This window comes from Scomber scombrus, chromosome 9 (assembly GCF_963691925.1).
Source record: "Scomber scombrus chromosome 9, fScoSco1.1, whole genome shotgun sequence".
Classification (NCBI taxonomy): Eukaryota; Metazoa; Chordata; class Actinopteri; order Scombriformes; family Scombridae; genus Scomber; species Scomber scombrus.
This window is the reverse complement of record NC_084978.1, coordinates 16,952,065-16,972,131: the sequence shown is the minus strand read 5'-3', so window position 1 is coordinate 16,972,131 and position 20,067 is coordinate 16,952,065. Positions and strand designations below refer to the sequence as shown.

At 39.0% G+C, this 20,067-nt stretch overlaps 1 protein-coding gene across 1 annotated transcript in view; it reads right to left on the bottom strand.

Moving 5' to 3' along the window:
• The window catches only part of LOC133986217 (dedicator of cytokinesis protein 2-like), a 99,132-nt gene that overhangs the window by 7,268 nt on the left and 71,797 nt on the right, over positions 1–20,067 (bottom strand). The window contains exons 27-37 of the mRNA XM_062426026.1: positions 8,864–8,962; positions 8,570–8,664; positions 7,576–7,654; positions 7,354–7,454; positions 6,962–7,020; positions 6,412–6,560; positions 6,035–6,120; positions 5,592–5,748; positions 3,520–3,560; positions 1,497–1,587; positions 512–622 (exon numbers count right to left, since the gene is read on the bottom strand). Of these exons, the coding sequence (XP_062282010.1) occupies positions 512–622; positions 1,497–1,587; positions 3,520–3,560; positions 5,592–5,748; positions 6,035–6,120; positions 6,412–6,560; positions 6,962–7,020; positions 7,354–7,454; positions 7,576–7,654; positions 8,570–8,664; positions 8,864–8,962 (1,068 nt within the window). The remainder of the gene's footprint in view (positions 1–511; positions 623–1,496; positions 1,588–3,519; positions 3,561–5,591; positions 5,749–6,034; positions 6,121–6,411; positions 6,561–6,961; positions 7,021–7,353; positions 7,455–7,575; positions 7,655–8,569; positions 8,665–8,863; positions 8,963–20,067) is intronic.

The window sequence follows — 20,067 nt, the reverse complement described above, 5'->3', positions numbered from 1 at the left end:
ATGGGAATTCATCTCGTGAAAATCTCTGTTTCTAGGTCTCTGGAGAGTGGAGGGAAATGTCTGTATCACTGCTTCAGAGAACATAAAGCATTCATAGAGAATAAAAAATAAATGTGGCACCAACATACTGCACAGAGGCTATGACTGCATGATTGCAACACTGTCTCATCATTAAAATCTCCTAAATGAATCATACTGAAATGGAAAATTTAACGAAACAAAAAGTCTGTACATTGCATTCTGATTTTAAGCATTTGTTTAGCCGCAGGTAAAGAAATGTCTTAGCCTTAGGTATTTTGATGTGTTGACCTTTTGGCAAAAAAAAAATCATAAATTTACTTGAAAACAGCAAAACTCAACAGTCTTGTAAAAGACAAATTAAGCAATATTTTCTCAAGACTGAAAACAATCTTACTACAACTGATTTTGGAGCATTTATTGAGGCTTTTTGAATATTATACAACATAGGCATTATTAGGAAAACAGAGACATGATCTAAAATGATGCTGACCTTGCCCTTGTCAAAGTAGTCAATGATGGTGTCGTAAAGCATTTCTTTGAGCTGCCGCTGGGTTTGGGAGCCGTGGAACTCAAACTGGGGGCTGCACATATCATCTGACCACTGGGATGGAGGTAGGAGGTAAGACAAATATAAAAATGTGAGAGATACTGTTTGTAAAAGTATAGGTATTTTTTTACTGCTGAAACAAAGGAGAAAAAAAAGTTGCAGTCAGTCGAACTCTGGTTTTTGCTTTCCCATTAATCATTATGCTGAGTCGAGGAGAACTTCCAGCTAAGAGTTTCTTTCTTCTAATAAATCAATATTAGATCCGAGCAGCGTGTGTACAAACAGTTGCACAGTACTCATTCATTATATAAACAAGACAATAGTTCATCTTCTATTACATAAATTACAAGAGAAATGTAATTCCCATAAAACTAAAACAAAAAACAAAAACACATACTGATCTCCAAAACCGACTTTTATTATTGGAACTTCTATGTCTGGCATATAGCAAGCAGTGTGTTACAGGCTCATTCTTTCTATTAATTTGACATGAGCATAACATAACTGATGCAGGAGATGAATGGAGATTATAAAAAACATTATAGAGTTCAACTGATTTGATGTAATGATACTAGACAGAGAGAAGAGGAGAGATAGAGCGAGAAGTGCCTTTATTCCTCTGTCCCTCTCTGCAAGCCTCCAAGTGTCCCATAAAAGAGATGAAGACACAAAAGAGGTCAAATGCACTCAGACACATGCACACTCACACACACTGCATCAATCACCATAGCGATGCAGCCACAGTGGCCGATGCCATGCCATAAACTAACCTCAGAGTTTTATCTTTTCAAGGCCAGCGACATAGCAACCATTTATCAGCTAATAAAAAATTGTCTCACTCGTGGCAGACAGACAAGTGATTAGGCAGAACAAGACACTGGGTCCAGCATTAAATGACGCAGTTTCACTTAATGTGTGTGTGTCCTACCTTGAGCAGGCGAGAATGGAGCAGAAGTGTGTATGCTGCCTCAGTGTAGTTTTCACCCTCCAGGTGAAGGTCCCTCAACTTGTAAAGGTACCTGAATACACACACACACACACACACACACACACACACACACACACACACACACACACACACACACACACACACACACACACACACACACACACACACACACACACACACACACACACACACACACACACACAGGTCACATTAATTTAATATGCCACTTATACATTATTCCACCAGAGGCCACTGTTGGGCAGCTTCGAGACCAACAAACAAAGCAATAATCACAAGTGTGTCACTGTTTCACTCACTCTTTTCACTGTCTCTTTCATACACACACCTGACCCTGTTCATAAAATATTCACACACATACGCACACTCAACTGCACAATCCAACATGTTTTTTTTTATAAATAAAGCATTGCAGTAGGTCTGATGGTCTGACAGCCTGAATGGTCTGTAGCCCAATAACGTTTTATCAACATGCAAAGGAGGTAAGGGAAACACTGGACTCTGAGAGAATCAACTTACACTTTTACGGAACAATGCTTCTAATTTGTGCTATGTGCACAAATGCTAAATATTGTTCTCATTTCTTCCCACTTCATCCTAACTCTTTCTTCTCACAGACTCAACTGCAAAATTCGGTCTGGTGAACTTATTACTGTTCTAGTGGTTATGACAATCAAAGTGCTGTTGACAATAAGACAAATTAACATTCACCCCTTATGTTGTTTTGCCACGTCAATCAGCAGCTTCATCTATTGGTTGAATTAACCTTGTTTGTTTTTGTCTACTTGTCTCTTTTGCTATTGATATTTCTGTGATTCTTCCTTGTGTCATCTTTTCTGCTTCCATCTTTCCCCTCACCATTTATCTCTATGTCTGAGCCAATCTTTTTACCACTGATTCTCAAGAGTCAAACTCAGCCAAAGGCAACTAGGAGAAACAGATTTCATTCTTCTATACCTTTCCATACAAAAAGAAAACTTTAGTTTTGTTTTTGGGCATTCTTTCTTCACTGATTAAAATGTCTGTATTCAAAGTAAGTTTGGAGAAACTACCTCACTGAAGAGCACAAGCAAATCAGTACAGTGCAGTTATTTTGCGATGGTTAACAGTACAGTTTTATTCTGTTGGACTTTGTTGAATTTTGAATTGGAAAAAATTTAAATTGCAATTATGAGCTGGGCTCTTATAGACAGCAGCACAAAGGAGTTTTAGAATGAGAGTGATTTAAAAAAGTGTTTTCTTATTCAATATTGAGTTTATTTGAAAGTGTTTGGGCTTCAAATTTAAGCATTCAAGATAAGATTCATAAGTTATGTTAACATTAACTGTTAATTCTACTATCAATAGAAATGAGAGAAGTTTTGCTGCAGATTTTAATTTACCATAATTCACAAAATTACAGAACTAAGTTTTGGCTTTTGTTTGCATCTATAATAATACAGCTAGAACTTTATATAAGAGTACGATAACATTTTGGCATTTACATAATGCATTAGTATCACTTAAATGTATGATTGCACTAATCTATGTTTGTTTGCTAACATTAAGGAGTGTGCCAGCCAAATGTTACCATATTGTCAACAGAACAGACTGAGGCAGCTGATCAACCACAGTGCTGAGCTCACATTCACACATACAGATAACTAATTATGTCTATAAACCATTGCCAGAATGCACCATGGGACCTGACAGGATCTGTATTCCCTCTCTTTCTCTCCTTCTTTCCTGCTATCATCCTGTCTTCCTCTGTCTCTCCTCCTCTCCCCCCCCATGCCCATCATGTCTCTCTTTCTCTCCCCCCAGTCAGACCAAGAGCTGATCCTGTGGATTTTGACATTAATTCAGTGGGACTCATATAATCCGTTGTCAGATTATGGAGCCACACACACGCACACATATACAAGCATTCAGACGCACACATGCACAAACAAACCAGACAAGTACCATTTAAATGTATAATATGTATGTTTCAGCATGTAAATACCTGATGTACATCCCTTCACGATTGATGTCGTTGTAGAAGTTCTGCAAAATTAAAAGGGGGAATGCAGGTTAGTGTTAGTCTGCACTGCAGTCACTATAAATATGTAAGTAATGTGTTTGTCTACGTGGCTTTATGTGCGTGTGCATGTGTATGTGTGTGTGACAGTATATTACATTATCTGTGTGTGTTAATGTGTGGGAGTGTGTGCATGAACATTTGTTAGTTAAGCTGCACAAACTCCCAGTTTAATGAGGTTTAATGACATCTACAGAGAACAGAGGAGTGGAACGAACTGATGTAACCCCACCTCCCATCACCAGCATGAGCCAGTAGACACTGTAATACACACAAATGTACAAGACACACACACACACACAAACATGAAAAAAAAACCCTGCTTAATTACTGTGAGCTTCTCTGTGAAAGCAAAGCAAAGCATACTGTATGCATATTTATATCTCCTTGATTTATTTTCGCAAAGGTCAGATGCATCATTGTTTGCATCACTGCAATTCAGCTTCAGTAAGCTGATTTCCTGCTGGAGGCTCCTCGTCTACATGAAGGTCAGACGTTTTAGCTCGGTGGCACTTCAAAGCAGTCGCCTTTGACACATCCTTTGAACACAGACACCACAACCTACAACTTACCAACCTCTCACCTTTTATGTATCTTCCCTAACTGACAAAACAGCAATGTGGCAGCTGTTTAAAAATCCCCATACCATACCAAAGGAGAAGTCAAAACTACAATACCAACATGCTTTGTGAGCAGTGTAAAGTGTAACTGGAAAGACAAAGCCATACTGGAAAGCCTTTTGCTTGCAGTTACCAGAGGTTACTTTGGCCTGTGTATTTCTATTTTCAATTTTCATATTTTACAAATACCTATTTGTGTATGTGTTTGTGTGTGCCCTTCCCAGGTAAAGTTAGCCTGGAAGGGGGCGAGGGGGGTCATGGAGAACAGAGTGCACTAGTGTCTGCTAGCCTACAGAAGGGATTTTTTAGTTGACAAAACAAATGAAAGAGAATAGTTAATAGGCAGCTGCCACAGGCTACTAGCTAAACACCTCTGTCATGTGCCTGCAGCCTCCTTTTGTAGGAGACAAAAAACCCCCACACATAATAAGAGACAAACACACACACACATCAATTTATCATTAACAGATCCTCCTAATTGTTAGCATCTCAGAAATGTCTTCAAAAATAAAACTGTAAATATAGAATACGTGTTGAAGGACAACTCATACAATTTAATCTGCATTGGAGATGATCATATGTTAGGAGATGGGATCCATTACTAAACCTGAGAATACCATGGGGGAAAATGTGATTAGGAGATCACATAAGAGAAAGGATGTGGAACAGACAGGAGCTGATGTAACCCTCTGCAAGCAGTCTGAGACCATACACAGAGATGAATCTTTTCCTTTAGATCAATCAGCACACAAATTAAAAGAGGAAAAGGAATACACAGACCTTGGCATGAAAGACAAGACATACAATCAGTGTTTCATAATGAACCCGTCTTCAATCAGTTTGGTAAGAATTAGATTATTGGTAAGGATGAGTTCTGTATGGAACAAACTGGCTTACTAATCTCTTCTAACAGTAGTCCTTCAATTCATGAGTTTATTGATGTGTGTGTGTGTGTGTGTGTGTGTGTGTGTGTGTGTGTGTGTGTGTGTGCGTGTGTGTGTGTGCGTGTGCGTGTGTGTGTGTGTGTGTCTAAGATCAGCACCTCTCTGCTGTGAGCTTCAATACTACAGCTACAAGGTACATAACATGAATCACAAGGTTAGTGCCAATAAATGTAAATCCATGGTGACACACGATCGATTCACAACGTATGGGAGATTTCGAAAGCTTCACCGAGCATCAACAGAACATAATGAAAACAAAAATGTTGAAACTTCTTGAAGTGGAAATGCTTACAGCGATCTGGTAAAATTCTAGGCCCCCAACATCTTACTTTCTTCTGTATCGACATTTGTTTCTATACTTTAAGAAAGCTCACTTCGGCATCTTTTTCAAGGAGGATGGACCTGTAAAGCTGATGACGACCACAGGGCTTACCAGAAGATTGACTGTGCAGCTCATACGGTTGTTGCGGCTGTCATCGCTCATCACTGTACGGTAGTCAAGGAGACGAATGAGGAGTCCCTTCACCAAGGCAACAAAGTGCTGCACCTGTGGCCTGAGCGTGGGCTTCTCTAAAGCACATTCCAGCAGGCTGGTAGACAAGCATCCACAAGTTAATTATCAGAGGTGTCTGAAAGGATTTTGCTTTGATATGAGTACCACTAGTTTTGTAAATATAAATGTTAGCAGGAAATCCCCATTCTGAAGTTTTTGTGACAACAGCAAAGCTACGACAATCAAGACATTTAAAATGTAGCCATTTATGTCCATTTACCATATTCTTTCAGTCCTATCATTTTAATTCTTATGCACATGTTTATCTAGTATAAACTAGTAAGTATAAGTTGCTGCTGTAATTGTGGTACATTTAGACCTACATGGTTTCCAGTAGTTGCATGTATTGCTCATCTCCTCCACCACCTTCTACCTCATGATCCAACTTCAGAATGATCTCATTCTCAAACTGCAAAAGAAAAGATAGAGGGAGAGAAAGTAAAGATAGGAGACAAAATGGAGATGAGAAAGCAAATGAAAGGAAGAATAGAAAAATATATCAGTTTTGGAAACATAAATAAGGTGTTTTATTTTATTTTATGTGCAGTGTCACTGGACATTGATGGAGGAGCACAACATGTGTGTGCCAGCATTTCTGTGCAAAGTTATGTGTGTGTATATGAATTTGAATATCTTTAGGTGTCTGTGTGTATATACGCACGCTATTTTCATATGTTTGTACATGTGTGGGTGCATTTACCTTTTGGAAATCTCCAGAGTGTGAATTTTCACAGGTGATCATGTCAAAGAAGATGGGGATGGTGGCCCTCCTCAACTCCTCCTCTGGGATCAAAGTCATCTCCAGGATGGGACCGACCATGCCAGGGATGAAACAGATCTTATGACTGCCTGAAAGAAACACACAACATGAAGGGCAGGTAAACACCATATCTGACCCATCTCACTACATGTTCAAATGTTTTCCCTCCAGAGGTAAAAAAGACTCTGTCACACTTAAAACCCAGTTTTTCCTTCTGCAGTAAGGACTTTGAAGTCTGCTTCCTAATTTAAGGATTTATTTGCATTGCTTTTTTTGCTGCATTTTTCTTCAAGCAGTGTTCTCTGGCTGCCAAGAAATACATTGAATTATATTTAAAGTGTGATATCTGTCTAGGTGAAATGGTGCTGACACTGGGAACCCATGCTGTACTGCAAACAAATTCCACTCTGGTTATGTGATCATTAAAGTAAAGTTAAGTAAATGTGGGTAAGCGGATACTCAGACAACACTTGCATAAAGATTTTCTTACCTAGTTTGTACCAGATGTCGCGTATAGCAAAGCCAATGAGCCTTCTCATATCCCCATATCTGAAATAAAAGAGAGGAAGAGAGACAGGAAGAGAAAACACACAGAAACAGAGACACAAAGCGAAATCAGACCCTTACTTTAGAACAATGACTTGATCAATACTGTTGTTCTCACCCTCAGAAACTCAACAATCCACTGAGACAGATAACGCTCCACTAATCTGCCCCGACATGAATAAATTGGATATCTATCTACAACAATGTGGTTTTAATAGGTGGTGGGAGTGTTAACAGTACTGCAGACACCAAAATAGATCACAAATCACGGAGTGTTTAATTAGAGCAGGGAGAGTAGGTGTGGTAAATAAGAAAATTATATGGTCCTTTTCTCACTTGGCCAGAATCTTGTTCCTCTTGGTTGGCGAGAAGTGCTGAAGCTGCAGAGACTCCTGGGTAATAAACGCCACGGCCAAGTGGAAGTAGTTATTCCACAACTATACGGAAAAAAGGAGTGAGAAAGAGGAACGATGTAGACACAGAGATTCATTTTAAAGAAATGCAGGCAAAATATACAGACTGTTAATATAAGAAAAATGCTTGTAAATATCCACTCACCTGTACTTCAAAGTCATCGTTGTTGAGGAACTTTTGGTTCATAGTGTCGGCATAGGTATTTATGGCTCTCAGGAACACCCTAATTGACAGAAACATTGAAGCAAGTGAAATGGAAATTAATGTTGAGAATCAAATGATGCAAAAATAACTGCCTAACCTAATGCAGTGGTTTAAATGATGACAAATGATTATTAAATAAAAAACAACCTTAAGGAAAAAAGTAAGAACACGAATAAAAAGATGACAATCTGTCAGTGATCACAAATGGAGCATATTTGTTTTTGCTTGAGCTCATATATTTCTATTATTCTTTCAGACAAGACTGCAATATTATTTCAGATTCTAAACTTGTTATCATGATCTGAAACAGTGTGGAATTGTTACAGTGAGTTGTGATCATGTGCATTTCTTAAGTTAAGTACCAAATCTGTTTCTAATATTATCCTATCAATATAGTCCAACAGTCAACTGCTTTTTACCTCACCCTTCTTACCCTCTTTTTTTTTCTTTTCTGAGACTGTCTTTATTTATCTGCACATCTCTTCCCCAACCACAGTCTGCAGATTGCTTATCAACCTGTGTCCTCCACTTCCTCATTCTTACTTTTACCTATATGCCTTCTCTCTTTTATCGCTGTCTAACACAGCTTCAGCCTCCCCTCTAGCTTACATCACAAAAAAATACACTGACAACTTTCACTCCATCAGCTGACACACACAGACACGTTTGTCACATCAGCTCTTTTTCATCATTGCTGCCTTGATCCCGGCTTTACTATCTCTAACTTATCCCTGTGTGGTTTGTGTGGATGCAGACGTGACTGCAGATATCAACAATTCTTTTAAATTCACATCCACCAAGCCTCATGGGCCCAGTGGCAGGTCACACCTGGGCAGTTACAGTTACACAAACTAAAGAAGCAGACCTGCGACCAGTAGGATGATGATTAAAATCCTGGAAGAATGTGTGTGTGCATGTGTGTGTAGTATGGTACCTGTTCTGTACCATGATCATGGCCATCCAGTCTGAGGGATACACATGTTTCCCAATCAGGTCTTTGAAAAGTAGGAAAGACTCCATTAGAAAGTCCTGCAGTGAAATGTACAAGAGAAGAAGAATCAGTGTGTAAGTTTATGCAGTACAGACTGGGTTCGTAAAAAATATTGAAATAATATCACCATATCCAGTAACACACGGTAGTTTGTCAATAATACATTTTAATTGTCTTCCCATCAGTGCACCTGTACTGCACCTGCATCTGTGTGTGTGTGGGTTTGTGTGCACTTACCACTAGATCTGTGGTTCCAGTGAAAGTTTCGATGTATGTAGAATAGTGACGATCATCCATCTGGCTCAGGATAGCTGTCATGCAGGCTACAACCCGGGACTACAAAGGTAGTGTGTGTGAAGGAGAGAGAGAGGGGGGAGAGAGAGAGAAACAGAGGGAGAGGGAGAGGGAGAGAGAGAGAGAGAGAGAGAGAGAGAGAGAGAGAGAGAGAGAGAGAGAGAGAGAGAGAGAGAGAGAGAGAGAGAGAGAGAGAGATGCACCATTACTTTTTGGGCACTGAGCAGTTGCTCTTAAGGTAATTGTGTCTAAGGCTGCCGCAAGAGAACTGTAAATAAAACGTCAGACCTGGGGCCTGATATATGAAACAGTGCTTAAAATCCATACCAAAAGTGCACAAACACACAAAAGCTGAAAATGGGGTGCACTAAAAAAATCATCTGATACATAAAACTGTGCGCCAGACGAATGCACGCATTTTTCCCTTTATAAATCACAATCAACTTGAAAATGAACCTTTTATCCTACTCCCACAATTACACATAAATGGTCAATGTAAAAGCCGTCATGAATACAGATGTAGTGATATGTTTTTCCTATGGAGAACAGCAGCAGTAACAGAAAGTTTGATAGGCTGACAGCTGCAGCAGCTGGAAACGCAGTCAGTGCAACAAACAAAACAATTCCCGAAATTAAACAAAGAAGACAGACATGGAGGTAAATGCCAAGAAGTGCATCACTGCACATTTTCAGGGTATAGACTATTGGAGGCACGGGACACCAAAGCTCACTGCTTGGTAAGGATCTACTGTATACAAACACATACATGACTGATGAGACCACACACTCAGTTTCTAAATTACATGAATTTTTTTAATGTTTACTCTAAAATCCAGCATATTGGTATTAATGTAATTTACTCAATCCATTTATGATTGCAGGTGGTGAAAATGAACTGGTGACTGGAGAAGGCAGAGTGTGTGTTGCAGCCACCACGGTGTCTCCAGTGCACACTGTGCGCAGTTGTATTCACTGCATCAATTGTACACACAATAACTACATGAAATCTAAACTTGGTGATATATGTAGAGTACTACTATAAGATATCATTAAAAATCTGTTCTGCAATTCTGCAAAGTTACTGTATTTGATGTCATCTTATTGCATCAGTTACTTAACATGGCTGAGGTTGAAAGTAATCAGTATATTTACACTTAATATTGGGGAATGGTAAGCCAGTGTCCTGCCACATCCTGGAACCATCCTACCATGATCCTAGCATTTCAGCAGTGATGTGCTGCTTCACAACTGACCACGAATGGGGGTTGGGAATGCAATGGTGAGGAAGTGCAATATTTCACTCAATATTTCAACAGTTCAATAATACATCACAGATGTAATTGGTTAAGATATGAGTTATATTTTAAAATCAAAAGTTGCATATGGAATAGTTATAGCTCAATACAAGCATAAGCACAAGTAATCCTGCTGGCTTGAATGTCAATGATAAAATGTATATATAATTAATGTTTCATATTAAGTGAAATGAAATACTGTATGAGAGGAATCATACAATCAGGCTTTACTTCACCACCTCACTATCTGCGTCGCCAATTTCCCCCATCTCCAAAATGTTCGTAAGCATGGGTCAGAGTTTCTGTAAAGGTTTGCACATTCTCCTTTCAAGTTTGTCTCTATACATTCTATTTTTTTCATGGGAAGTAACGTACCTATCTTTCATGCCCTATGTTATGTGTATGCAACGGTTACAAATGAACCTGCAGTTCTGTGACTTTCTAATTTGGGCAACAATTGAGACCAAACAGCAGCAACATCATCACCCATTGCCGACATGACCTGGAACAACAGGGCAGGACTCTGAACAAGGGAAATGACTGTGATGTTATTTTAAAAGATGCTGTTTTAATCAACGTGTCATTACCACACAATTCATCACAAATTAGCATCATTACAATAAACAAACATAACTATTGCTAAGAAGACTAGCAGCCTCTGCAGTCTGGACTCCATATGCTGTAATTCACACTGTGGCCCACAGTCACCAGGTCAGATATAAACATATATTCATATTCTGAATTTAAGCTCTCAAAGGTTGTGGTTAAAACAAATAATAAAGTTAAAAAGCTTAAGGAAGAATCACTATCACATGTTTAATTTGATTAACTTACTTTAACGGAATAGAGAAGACACTCAAAATGTGTTGTACTTATCTTTACTTCACTGTACAGAATGATGCATGTACAGAGTTTGACGCTAAAAGGCTGTTTTCACATTCATCTACTGAAGGTGTGATGTTTCATTGTGCTCAACTTAAATCTGAGTTTAATGTGTGAAACTACCAGCATGATTTGTGACACCACAACTATACATTCTGGACTTTTTAATGAGTTCCAAGCAGTGAATGTCATTTTAAGGACTTTAATGAACTTTTTTAAGCAATAACATAGTTGATAACATTCAAACACAAGTTATTAAGCATCTAGTTTCCTAAATATATGGATGTAACAGCTATGAACAATTACTTTTGATACTGCAGTTTTTCAGTGTTGGAGTTTTTAATGATGTATTAACTCCTCATTATGTGCACTTAACTCTGAATATGGCCTGAGGTGAGTACACAAAAACAAGCAGAGAGACTAGAAGATGAAAGAGAGGGAGAGTTAGAGACTAAAGATGATGAAGAACTAGCAAGCATTACTACGACTGAGAAAAAAAGACATTTAAAAGATGAGGATAGGCAAAAAAGGAAAGAAACCACAACATTTATGAAAAATTTAAGAAAAGAGAAAAGCTGGACTGCACTGAACAGCAGAGAATATGGGCATGAATAAAACCAGTTTGCAAATATTACAGACAGACACAAAAACTCATCCCCTCGAGAGTTGATTATGTTAGTGGGGCTAAATCATGGTCTTCTATCTAAAGTTGTCTCCTCTTTCCGCTTCTGCATGTGGTCCAACTATTTCTTTGATTTATTAACCCTATTTTCTCTCAGTAGTTATCCCTGAATCTTTATGTTTTCTGTCTAGACAAAATTTCCTTTTGAGAACCTTAATTGGAATATACAGTAGTGTATATTTTATTGAATGTTCCAGCGGAAAGCACAGAAAATAAAAACAAGAAAATTGCCAGAGGAAATGGTACTGAAAAATGGCGTTCTCCTTTATTTTTCTCTTTCACTTATTTATTTCCACCCACCATTATTTTGTTATCTTAGGTGATATTTTAACAAGGAGACCATCTTAGGATGGGCCTCAAAGAGTCTGGGCACCAAATGGACAACAGGAGTAGTCTGGCTACTAAAGAGGACAATGTGAATGTCCAGTTTGAAGCAATGTGTCTTTGCTTATGTTCTGCTTAATGTTTCTTTGTTCTACTTCTCCTGTTTAGAACTGTTTTATATCAGAGTCCTGCATCAGGTCGGGTAGCTGCGGGTACCCAAAGGCTGACCCACCAAAAAAGTGATTAGCAGGTGGTGTTTTGTCATTAATGTTATTTCCAGGTTTGATTCTGGGTAAAACAAAGAACATGCGGGTTGGAACATGGGTGGTGGATAATAAATATATTAAAATAGAACTAAAATAATAATAATTCTATTTAATGTTTTAATCCTCTGACCTCTGCACCACATCAATCCTTTCTGGTCCTTTTTAAATCTGCTTTGTGTGTCAGCTCTGTATTCTGCTCTACCTGCAGTGTTGGGGGCGGGCCAGACTGGACTGTGCCTGCTTATTTGAACTCCTTGCTTGCTGTATTGTGATTGATGTGATATGTGACCTTCTACAGGCTGTGATACTCACGGTGTCGCATCACTTTACTCAAGTTTTCAGTCAAGCGAAACTGGAAATATTTCCATCTCAAATGATTTAAGAGATATACTGTAGTATAGCCTAGTTGAGGCTGAATTATGAATATGAAATAGCCAAAAGTATCACTTTAAACAAACTGCTGCCTAACCAAATTAAAACAGCGCTTGAAATGATTCCATCCCACGTTACAAGGGCTGGTCTTGAAAATCAGGTCTGTGCAGGACTCTGTTTTATATTACTTAAAATACAGCTTCATTGTTGGAATGACGTTCACAGACTTTTTTGTCAGATGTGCAAGTACTATAGTTCATCTTACCAGCTGAGGTTTGGGTGATATTCTCCTGCAGAGTTGGTGACAGAAAAGGGAACAGCGATGAAGAATGATGGATGGCTAATTGAAGATGAGAGATGAATAGCATCTAATGTGGAGAGAGCTTTCATCTGCTCAAAATGGACAGTGTGTTTGTGTCTGCATGCTAATAAAATGCACCATTTTTCAGTCACTTATGCTAACTAAAAACTACTATCTCTGTGTAGAGTTTTCAAACCATTACAGAGTCAGACAGGCACGAACACAATTTGACACAGTGCTCTTTAAAGGAAGGTCAAGGTGTTTTAGCAAAACTTCGCTTCATCACAAGAATATCTAATTTGGGATGAATACAGTATGTGCTTTGATGCATTTGTGTTTCAGTTCAGTGCATAACCACCCCCACCTTCCACCTAACTTTCCTCTTGCAGTTGAGCATGACACCAGAGACCCTGTCAGCGCACATTCTTTAATCTCTTTTCCCTACGTTCCCTTTTTTCTTTTGGTTCCTTGTGTTCCCATCACACGTGTCATCTATGCAAGTGCTGAGAGATCAATTAAGTGCAATACTGCTGTATTCTAATACATGTGAAGAAGTCCAAAGCACTGACTCTAGTCCTGAAATATTGTTTTAAAGTTATAATTCTTAATTTGATCAAAACAATACAAAACTTGTCAGTGTGTTTTAATGTTATAATAATCTGCATGTCAATGTACTACAGTGTATGGAATAGTAACACACACATGCACAGTTAAGAGTAACGGACAGGAGCTACTGTAATAGAAAAATTCACTAATTCAGAGTCTATCCTTCTGATTCTGTTCTGTCTCTTACCATTTCTCTTTTTAGTTTTGCCTCTGTTGTGTGTAATGGTTCAGTAACAGGATTAAGAACACATGCACACGGTCACCAAAACTGTCTACATTTTAGTACTTTCTGGTGCCATGTTTACTGTGTTTAGTGTGTGCCTGTGTGTGAGTGTGTGTGTGTGTTTAAGTGTAGATCACATGACATATTGCCCTACTTCAGTGTAATTGGTCTTCTCTAAGGACTTATGCTCTCAATGTTCTCTAACACCATCCAAAACACAAACACACAAACACACACACACACACAAATGCTCAAAGGACCACATATCCAACCATCAACTGTCTGTGCCCTTGTCCATGAATGTGTTTCATCAACACATTGCATATATATGTTATACAGTGCAAAGGCATAAGGGAGGTATGGTGTGTGTATATTAATAAAACTACTAACAACTACAGTGTGTGTGTGACAGATAGGGAGTGAGGGAGAGGGAGCTCAGGGCTTGCTCAGGCAAAAGCCTTACGCAACAGTGAAGAGATTACTGACAAAACAGGACACAGATGCTGGCGAGGTCTGGGATTTCTCTCCCCTCCTCCTCCTCCTCCTCCTCCTCTTCTCTCCTTCACTTTCTCTCCATTTATCTCAGAATTTGCTTTAAATAATGTATTAACAGCTGTAATTTTCTAGGTGCATCAACAGTCTGATACCTGGAAATGCACCTGCATGACATGAAATAAATCTAAACTAAGCCATGGTAGGAATCCCTAGAGGGTGCAATTTCCATTACACTGCACAGTACAAAAGTGTCAAGCTAAACAAACCACATACCAATAATTTTACCATTTGTGTACACTAACCTGTCACACTGTTAAAAGTACACAGTTTGTTAAAATAAAACAACAATTTGTCCTGAGGGTCGTGCTAGAGAAAATGTGACGTGGTAATTACGATTAAAATGATTTAACACCTCCAGCAGCAGTTTGAATTTCACTGCATGTCACATCACATCATAGCTGATATGTGTATTTTGTGGTCTAATGATGCCGCCATTATTGCAGTGGCAGAATCAAACTGAACACTTTTACTGACAATAAAAGCAGGGACATTTGGGTTGATCGTGGTTGGCAGTCACCCCCTGCAACAGATGTCAATGTGACATTTTTTAGTCTCAAATCAGTTTGAAAATGCTTATGATAGCTTTGGAATAGACACATGAATGTTTTTTCCAGAGCTCCACACTGCATGTGAAAGTTCTCTGTAGTGATTAAACACAGCTGGCATTACCTGGTAGCTTATGATTACAAATCAACAAAGCTGGCAATTCATGATGTCTTGCATTGCAATCAGATGAGACACTATTTGATCAAAATCTGAAATGCATGAAATAGAAAAATTGGGATTTCAGGCATGAAACACATGCAGAGAGTACCCAGCCTGGCTAGCAACAGATCAGCATCATACAACAGACTGGTTGCCTCTGGTCAATCCATTGTCAATAAGCCACTTAAGGTGCAAACATGAAGATTTTCAGAGGCTTGTGGATTTTTACAGCACAGAACAGACAGTGTGATTCTGTTGATATAAAAGTGAAAAGAGGTGATTGATTAAAATTGGACCAAAATTTGTTGAAAATTAGCGCAGTTTGACATGGATTTAAAAGTGATGTGGCACAGCAGTGATGGAGGCTTGTTTACTTTCAACCTCAACCTGGATTCCTGTTCACGTATGCAGGGAGCATTCTCAGTGACTGTCACACACTGGTTCCAGAAACAAAACCTTCACGACTGTAATCAAGTAATCAAGTCAGCAACATGACAAAAAATCTTTCTGAACTGAAGTTTACTAACATTTGTCTCCATAACTACTCATGACAGCATACCAAGTAAGGCTGCAGCGGTAAATGCACTGAGTGTACTGATTAAAGCAAGAGTTAATATAAGTGCTTATAAATTTAACTTTGTAAGAAAAAGATATGCTGATTCTTATTTTAAAAGTTACAACAACTCAATTCACTTAAGTCACTAAGTAAAACTCTTCTGAACTTAATTATCCCCAAGAGATGCCCAGTGGGATAAACAAGGAAAGACGATTAATGCAATTAAATATCATTAACATATCATTAATTTTAAATTAAGACAGAGCTTTAAAGCATCAACCCTGACAAACATTATTTAAATACTTAAAATGGTCAGGTTTGATCATTTTAGGGAACAAAAAGAAACATTTCTGACATGTCGCAAATCACTGAGTGTGAACCACTGGTGCAAATCCACCAGGAACACATGGATCATTTTGATGTCTACTTGTATATTCTCTCCTATTGCCAATATCTACAAAATGTTTCCTGTTTTGAAGATCGGTGGACAAACAGACAGACATTCAAGCGGCAAAACAGGCCCAACACATGAAATGTGTTTCAATCAATATCACAGGAGAGCATTATAAACCCCTCCATTCAAATAATTCCATATCAGGTCTATTGATGCCTTTCCCAGAAATTCATTTATGTGGACCTCCTGCCTTTACACACAGGCAGATTTTGCATTCCTTACCAGCATTTCCTTTTTTTCATTTACTCTCCCCTCCCCTGTAGTTCCTTTTATGGCAACCCCCAACACTGCTCTAAACTGTGTTTTTCATCATTTTTTTCAAATAGAGCATCTAAAAAACACCTTCTCACTGGAAGCCTGAGGCCTTCCTTACTTTAAAATCACAGACACATGTTCATCTCTGACCCCCCCTCTATTACATGCGCACACCTGGGGGCTGAGGTAGAAAGTAGAGGGGGGATGAAAGAAAGAGATGGACTGTGTGTAGTTGTAATTGGAGTTGTTGTGTGTGTCAGGATGGTGTGGCTGTGTGTTTGTCAAAGACAGAGACAGGAAGAAAGAAATACAGAGAGCCAGTATGGGTTTATGTGTGTTTGCATTTCACTGTGCATGTGAACATGTGCGCCAGTTTACTACTCAGAAAACAGATCATGTGGGTCATGCAGGTTAGGTTTTCTCCACACTCGCCTTTGATAATGATATGCTTTTCTTCCAATTCTCCACTACACAATCTAGTTTCAGCTTTACACGTATAACTCATTGTTTGTGAACCTTGTGTGTGTTTGTGTTGTTGTTTTTTTGCACACGTGTATTATGTTTGAAGGCCCCATGTGTTGCACTGCACTCTGGCTACTTATGTAATGAGAACAAACACTTTCACACAGTCACATGCACACACACCCTTTTGCTCAGCTCATCAGAGGTCAATTGAAACACAAGGTGAGTCAACCACTTTGCAGTGGCGCATACATCACCAGTTATTTTCAGATGGAGGTGGGGTCAGGAGGGACATTCACGTGGATGCTGCATCCAGGGGCCGCTCAGAGAACACACACACACACACACGAACAATAATAAATTGTCCATACACACGCACACACAAGCTTTTCACTGACAATCATAACTCAAACACAGTTACATAAGCATTAGCACACAAAATAAACACAACTGTATTATTTGTGAGAACCTCCACTCCACTGGGATAATCCTATTCATTTACATATTAACCATTAAATGTATCTAAACTAAACTTAAATAAAGTAATAAAGTTTCAGTACTTGTACTAAAATTCAAGTTCAAAATTCAAGTTAAACTCTCCCATAAAAGAGAAGACCAGAAAAATACCCTCATCCCCAGTGATGCATGATTAATGAGGAAATTAATTTGCAAACACACAATTCCTGGCATGCACAAAAGACAAAGCACTCATAATTAAGTATAATTAGAGCCTGATGTCAAACAGCATTTAATCTCACTTTCTTTTCAGTCTATCTCAGTTTTTTTTTGTTTTGTCTCCTTTGCCTCAAGAAACAAAGCAACGTCATGAGGGTGGAATGAATGAGAGCAGAGAAGGAAAAAGAGAGAGAAAGAGAGAAATACAGCAAATAGCCAAACACAGAGGAAGGTAAGTGCTAGAGATGGAGGCATGAAGATAAAAGAAGGGAGGAGAGAATGGCATGAGGAGGGTAAAGTGGGGCAGAGAGGAGAGGAGGAGTGAGAGGACAGCGACAAAACAGCTCAAAGGGAGGGAGTGAGCCGAAACTAGCAGGGACAGACATAGAGAGAGACAGAGAGAGAGCGAAAGCAAGGCAATAGTTGACCGTGTCCAGAACACACAGGAACAACGATATAAATAAATTGACTGATAGAAGCAAGAGTGTGTTTTTGCGTGTGCGTTTGTGTTTGTTTGTGTCCTGGCTCGACTCCCAGGAGCAGACACCTCTGTGCTGCCAAAGTTTCACTGGGTCTACCACCATGCCAGGGTCAATGCAGACACACACCAACACACACACACACACACACAAACCAGGGCATGGCACGGGATTAGCCAGTGAGAATGACAGAGAAATAGAGAGAGAGAGAAATAGAGAGATGGTGGAAAGACTAACAACAGAGTGATGATATTTAAGAAATAGGTGAGAGCTAAAGAGAAAGAGAGAGAGTGAGGATTGCATTGGATACAGCAAAAAATATAGAGATAGATCAAGGAAAGGCAAAGGGAGAGAGGGAGAGAGGGACGTAAAGAGAGAGAGAGCAAGAGAGAGAAGAGGGAGGATCACTGGGCTCCGTAAGCATGCGAGGATCAACAGCAACAGAATGAGACGGGGGGAGAGAGATAGAGAGCGGTAAAGAGTCAGAGGAGAGCGCTACTGAGGACTAAAGGATTATCAGAGACGAGAGAGAGCGACACCGAGAACAAGGGAGAGGAGAGGCATGCTGTCCAAAGAGGAGGATAAGAAAAGGTAAGTTACTGAGAAAACAATAAAAGACAGTTGTTTGAAAAGATTAGAGTGTGTACAGTTAGCGTGAAAGACCCTTTGAGGAATCTTTGGAGTCTCGTATCCCACAGCTAATACTTTATTTTCAAATCAGCTCATTCAAGAATTAAGACCTTGGCCAGAATATGAATGGAGGTAATGGTGATTGTATGGAAGCGGGTGCCAGAGAGCAAACTGAACTAATGGACAAAATCCATGGATTTAACCTCTGGATGACAAAAACAAACAAAACCTTCTAAATCTGGATTTGGCTGGATCTCTTGATTCCTACAGACTCAGTAGCTTTGGTAAAAGTGTGCACGTCTCTACTTCTGGTCATATCAACTGTACATGTGTGTGTTTTGTTTCAGGATACAGTGTGTGCATTTGTGTTAAACCAAGTAGTCTGATCACAGCGTCAAAACTATGTATAGATCTGTGTGTGTGTGTGTGTGTGTGTGTGTGTGTGTGTGTGTGTGTGTGTGTGTGTGTGTGTGTGTGTGTGTGTGTGGCAGGTGAGTAATCCTTTCCATCTGTCATAGGCGGCTTTGATGGGTATGAATATGTCTCTGTGCATTTGTGCATGTGCGTGTTGCTTATTTTGTGTGTGTGTGTGTGTTTTATCATGAAACATTGATAACTACTTTTGGTTTTGCGTTTTAACATGAAATATTAATTACAAGTTTTGCTTTTGAAAAGGATTCCCAATGTTTTTGACCATTGACAGAGAGAGAGAAAGAGAAAAAGAGTGAATGAGACAGAGAATGTGAGGATCTGTTGCCCGATTGCTATTAAAAACCTCTGAACCAATCATCAGAACAGCTAGTGTAGCTTTAATATGGGATTATATTGCAATAACCCTTCTCTTATAAACTAATGCTGGCCCTGTGGATCTGTGTGTGTGCGTGTGTGTGTGTGTGTGTGTGTGTGTGTGTGTGTGTGTGTGTGTGTGTGTGTGTGTGTGTGTGTGTGTGTATGAAACAAGTGTGTGCAAGGACCTACAATTGAGAAAGTGTAGATATATGCGACCTGTGCACTTAACATTTATGTAACCTCATGAGTCATTTAAGAGTATAATCTAAAATTACAGCCTGAATGTGTGTGTGTGTGTGTGTGTGTGTGTGTGTCTGTGTGTGTGTGTGTGTGTATTTCACCAGCACAGACAGGCACATCAACAAGTCAAACACTTGCTAGAAAAGTCATCTTAGTCTCTGTCCTTTTGTCACATTTCAATTTATATTCAGATGTTTCTCAAGTGTCACTCGGCTGTTTTCCATTCAAAGATGAAAAATAAATTATTGTTTGAATAAGAATAGAAATGTTAGAGGTGCAAGGTCCATTTTTTGCTTGAAGAAGATAAAAAAAGCTGATAAATATTGGATCTATAGCAATGGAATTTGTTGATAAATAATTTATTTTTTTTTAAGTCAAAATGCTTGAATGTATAAT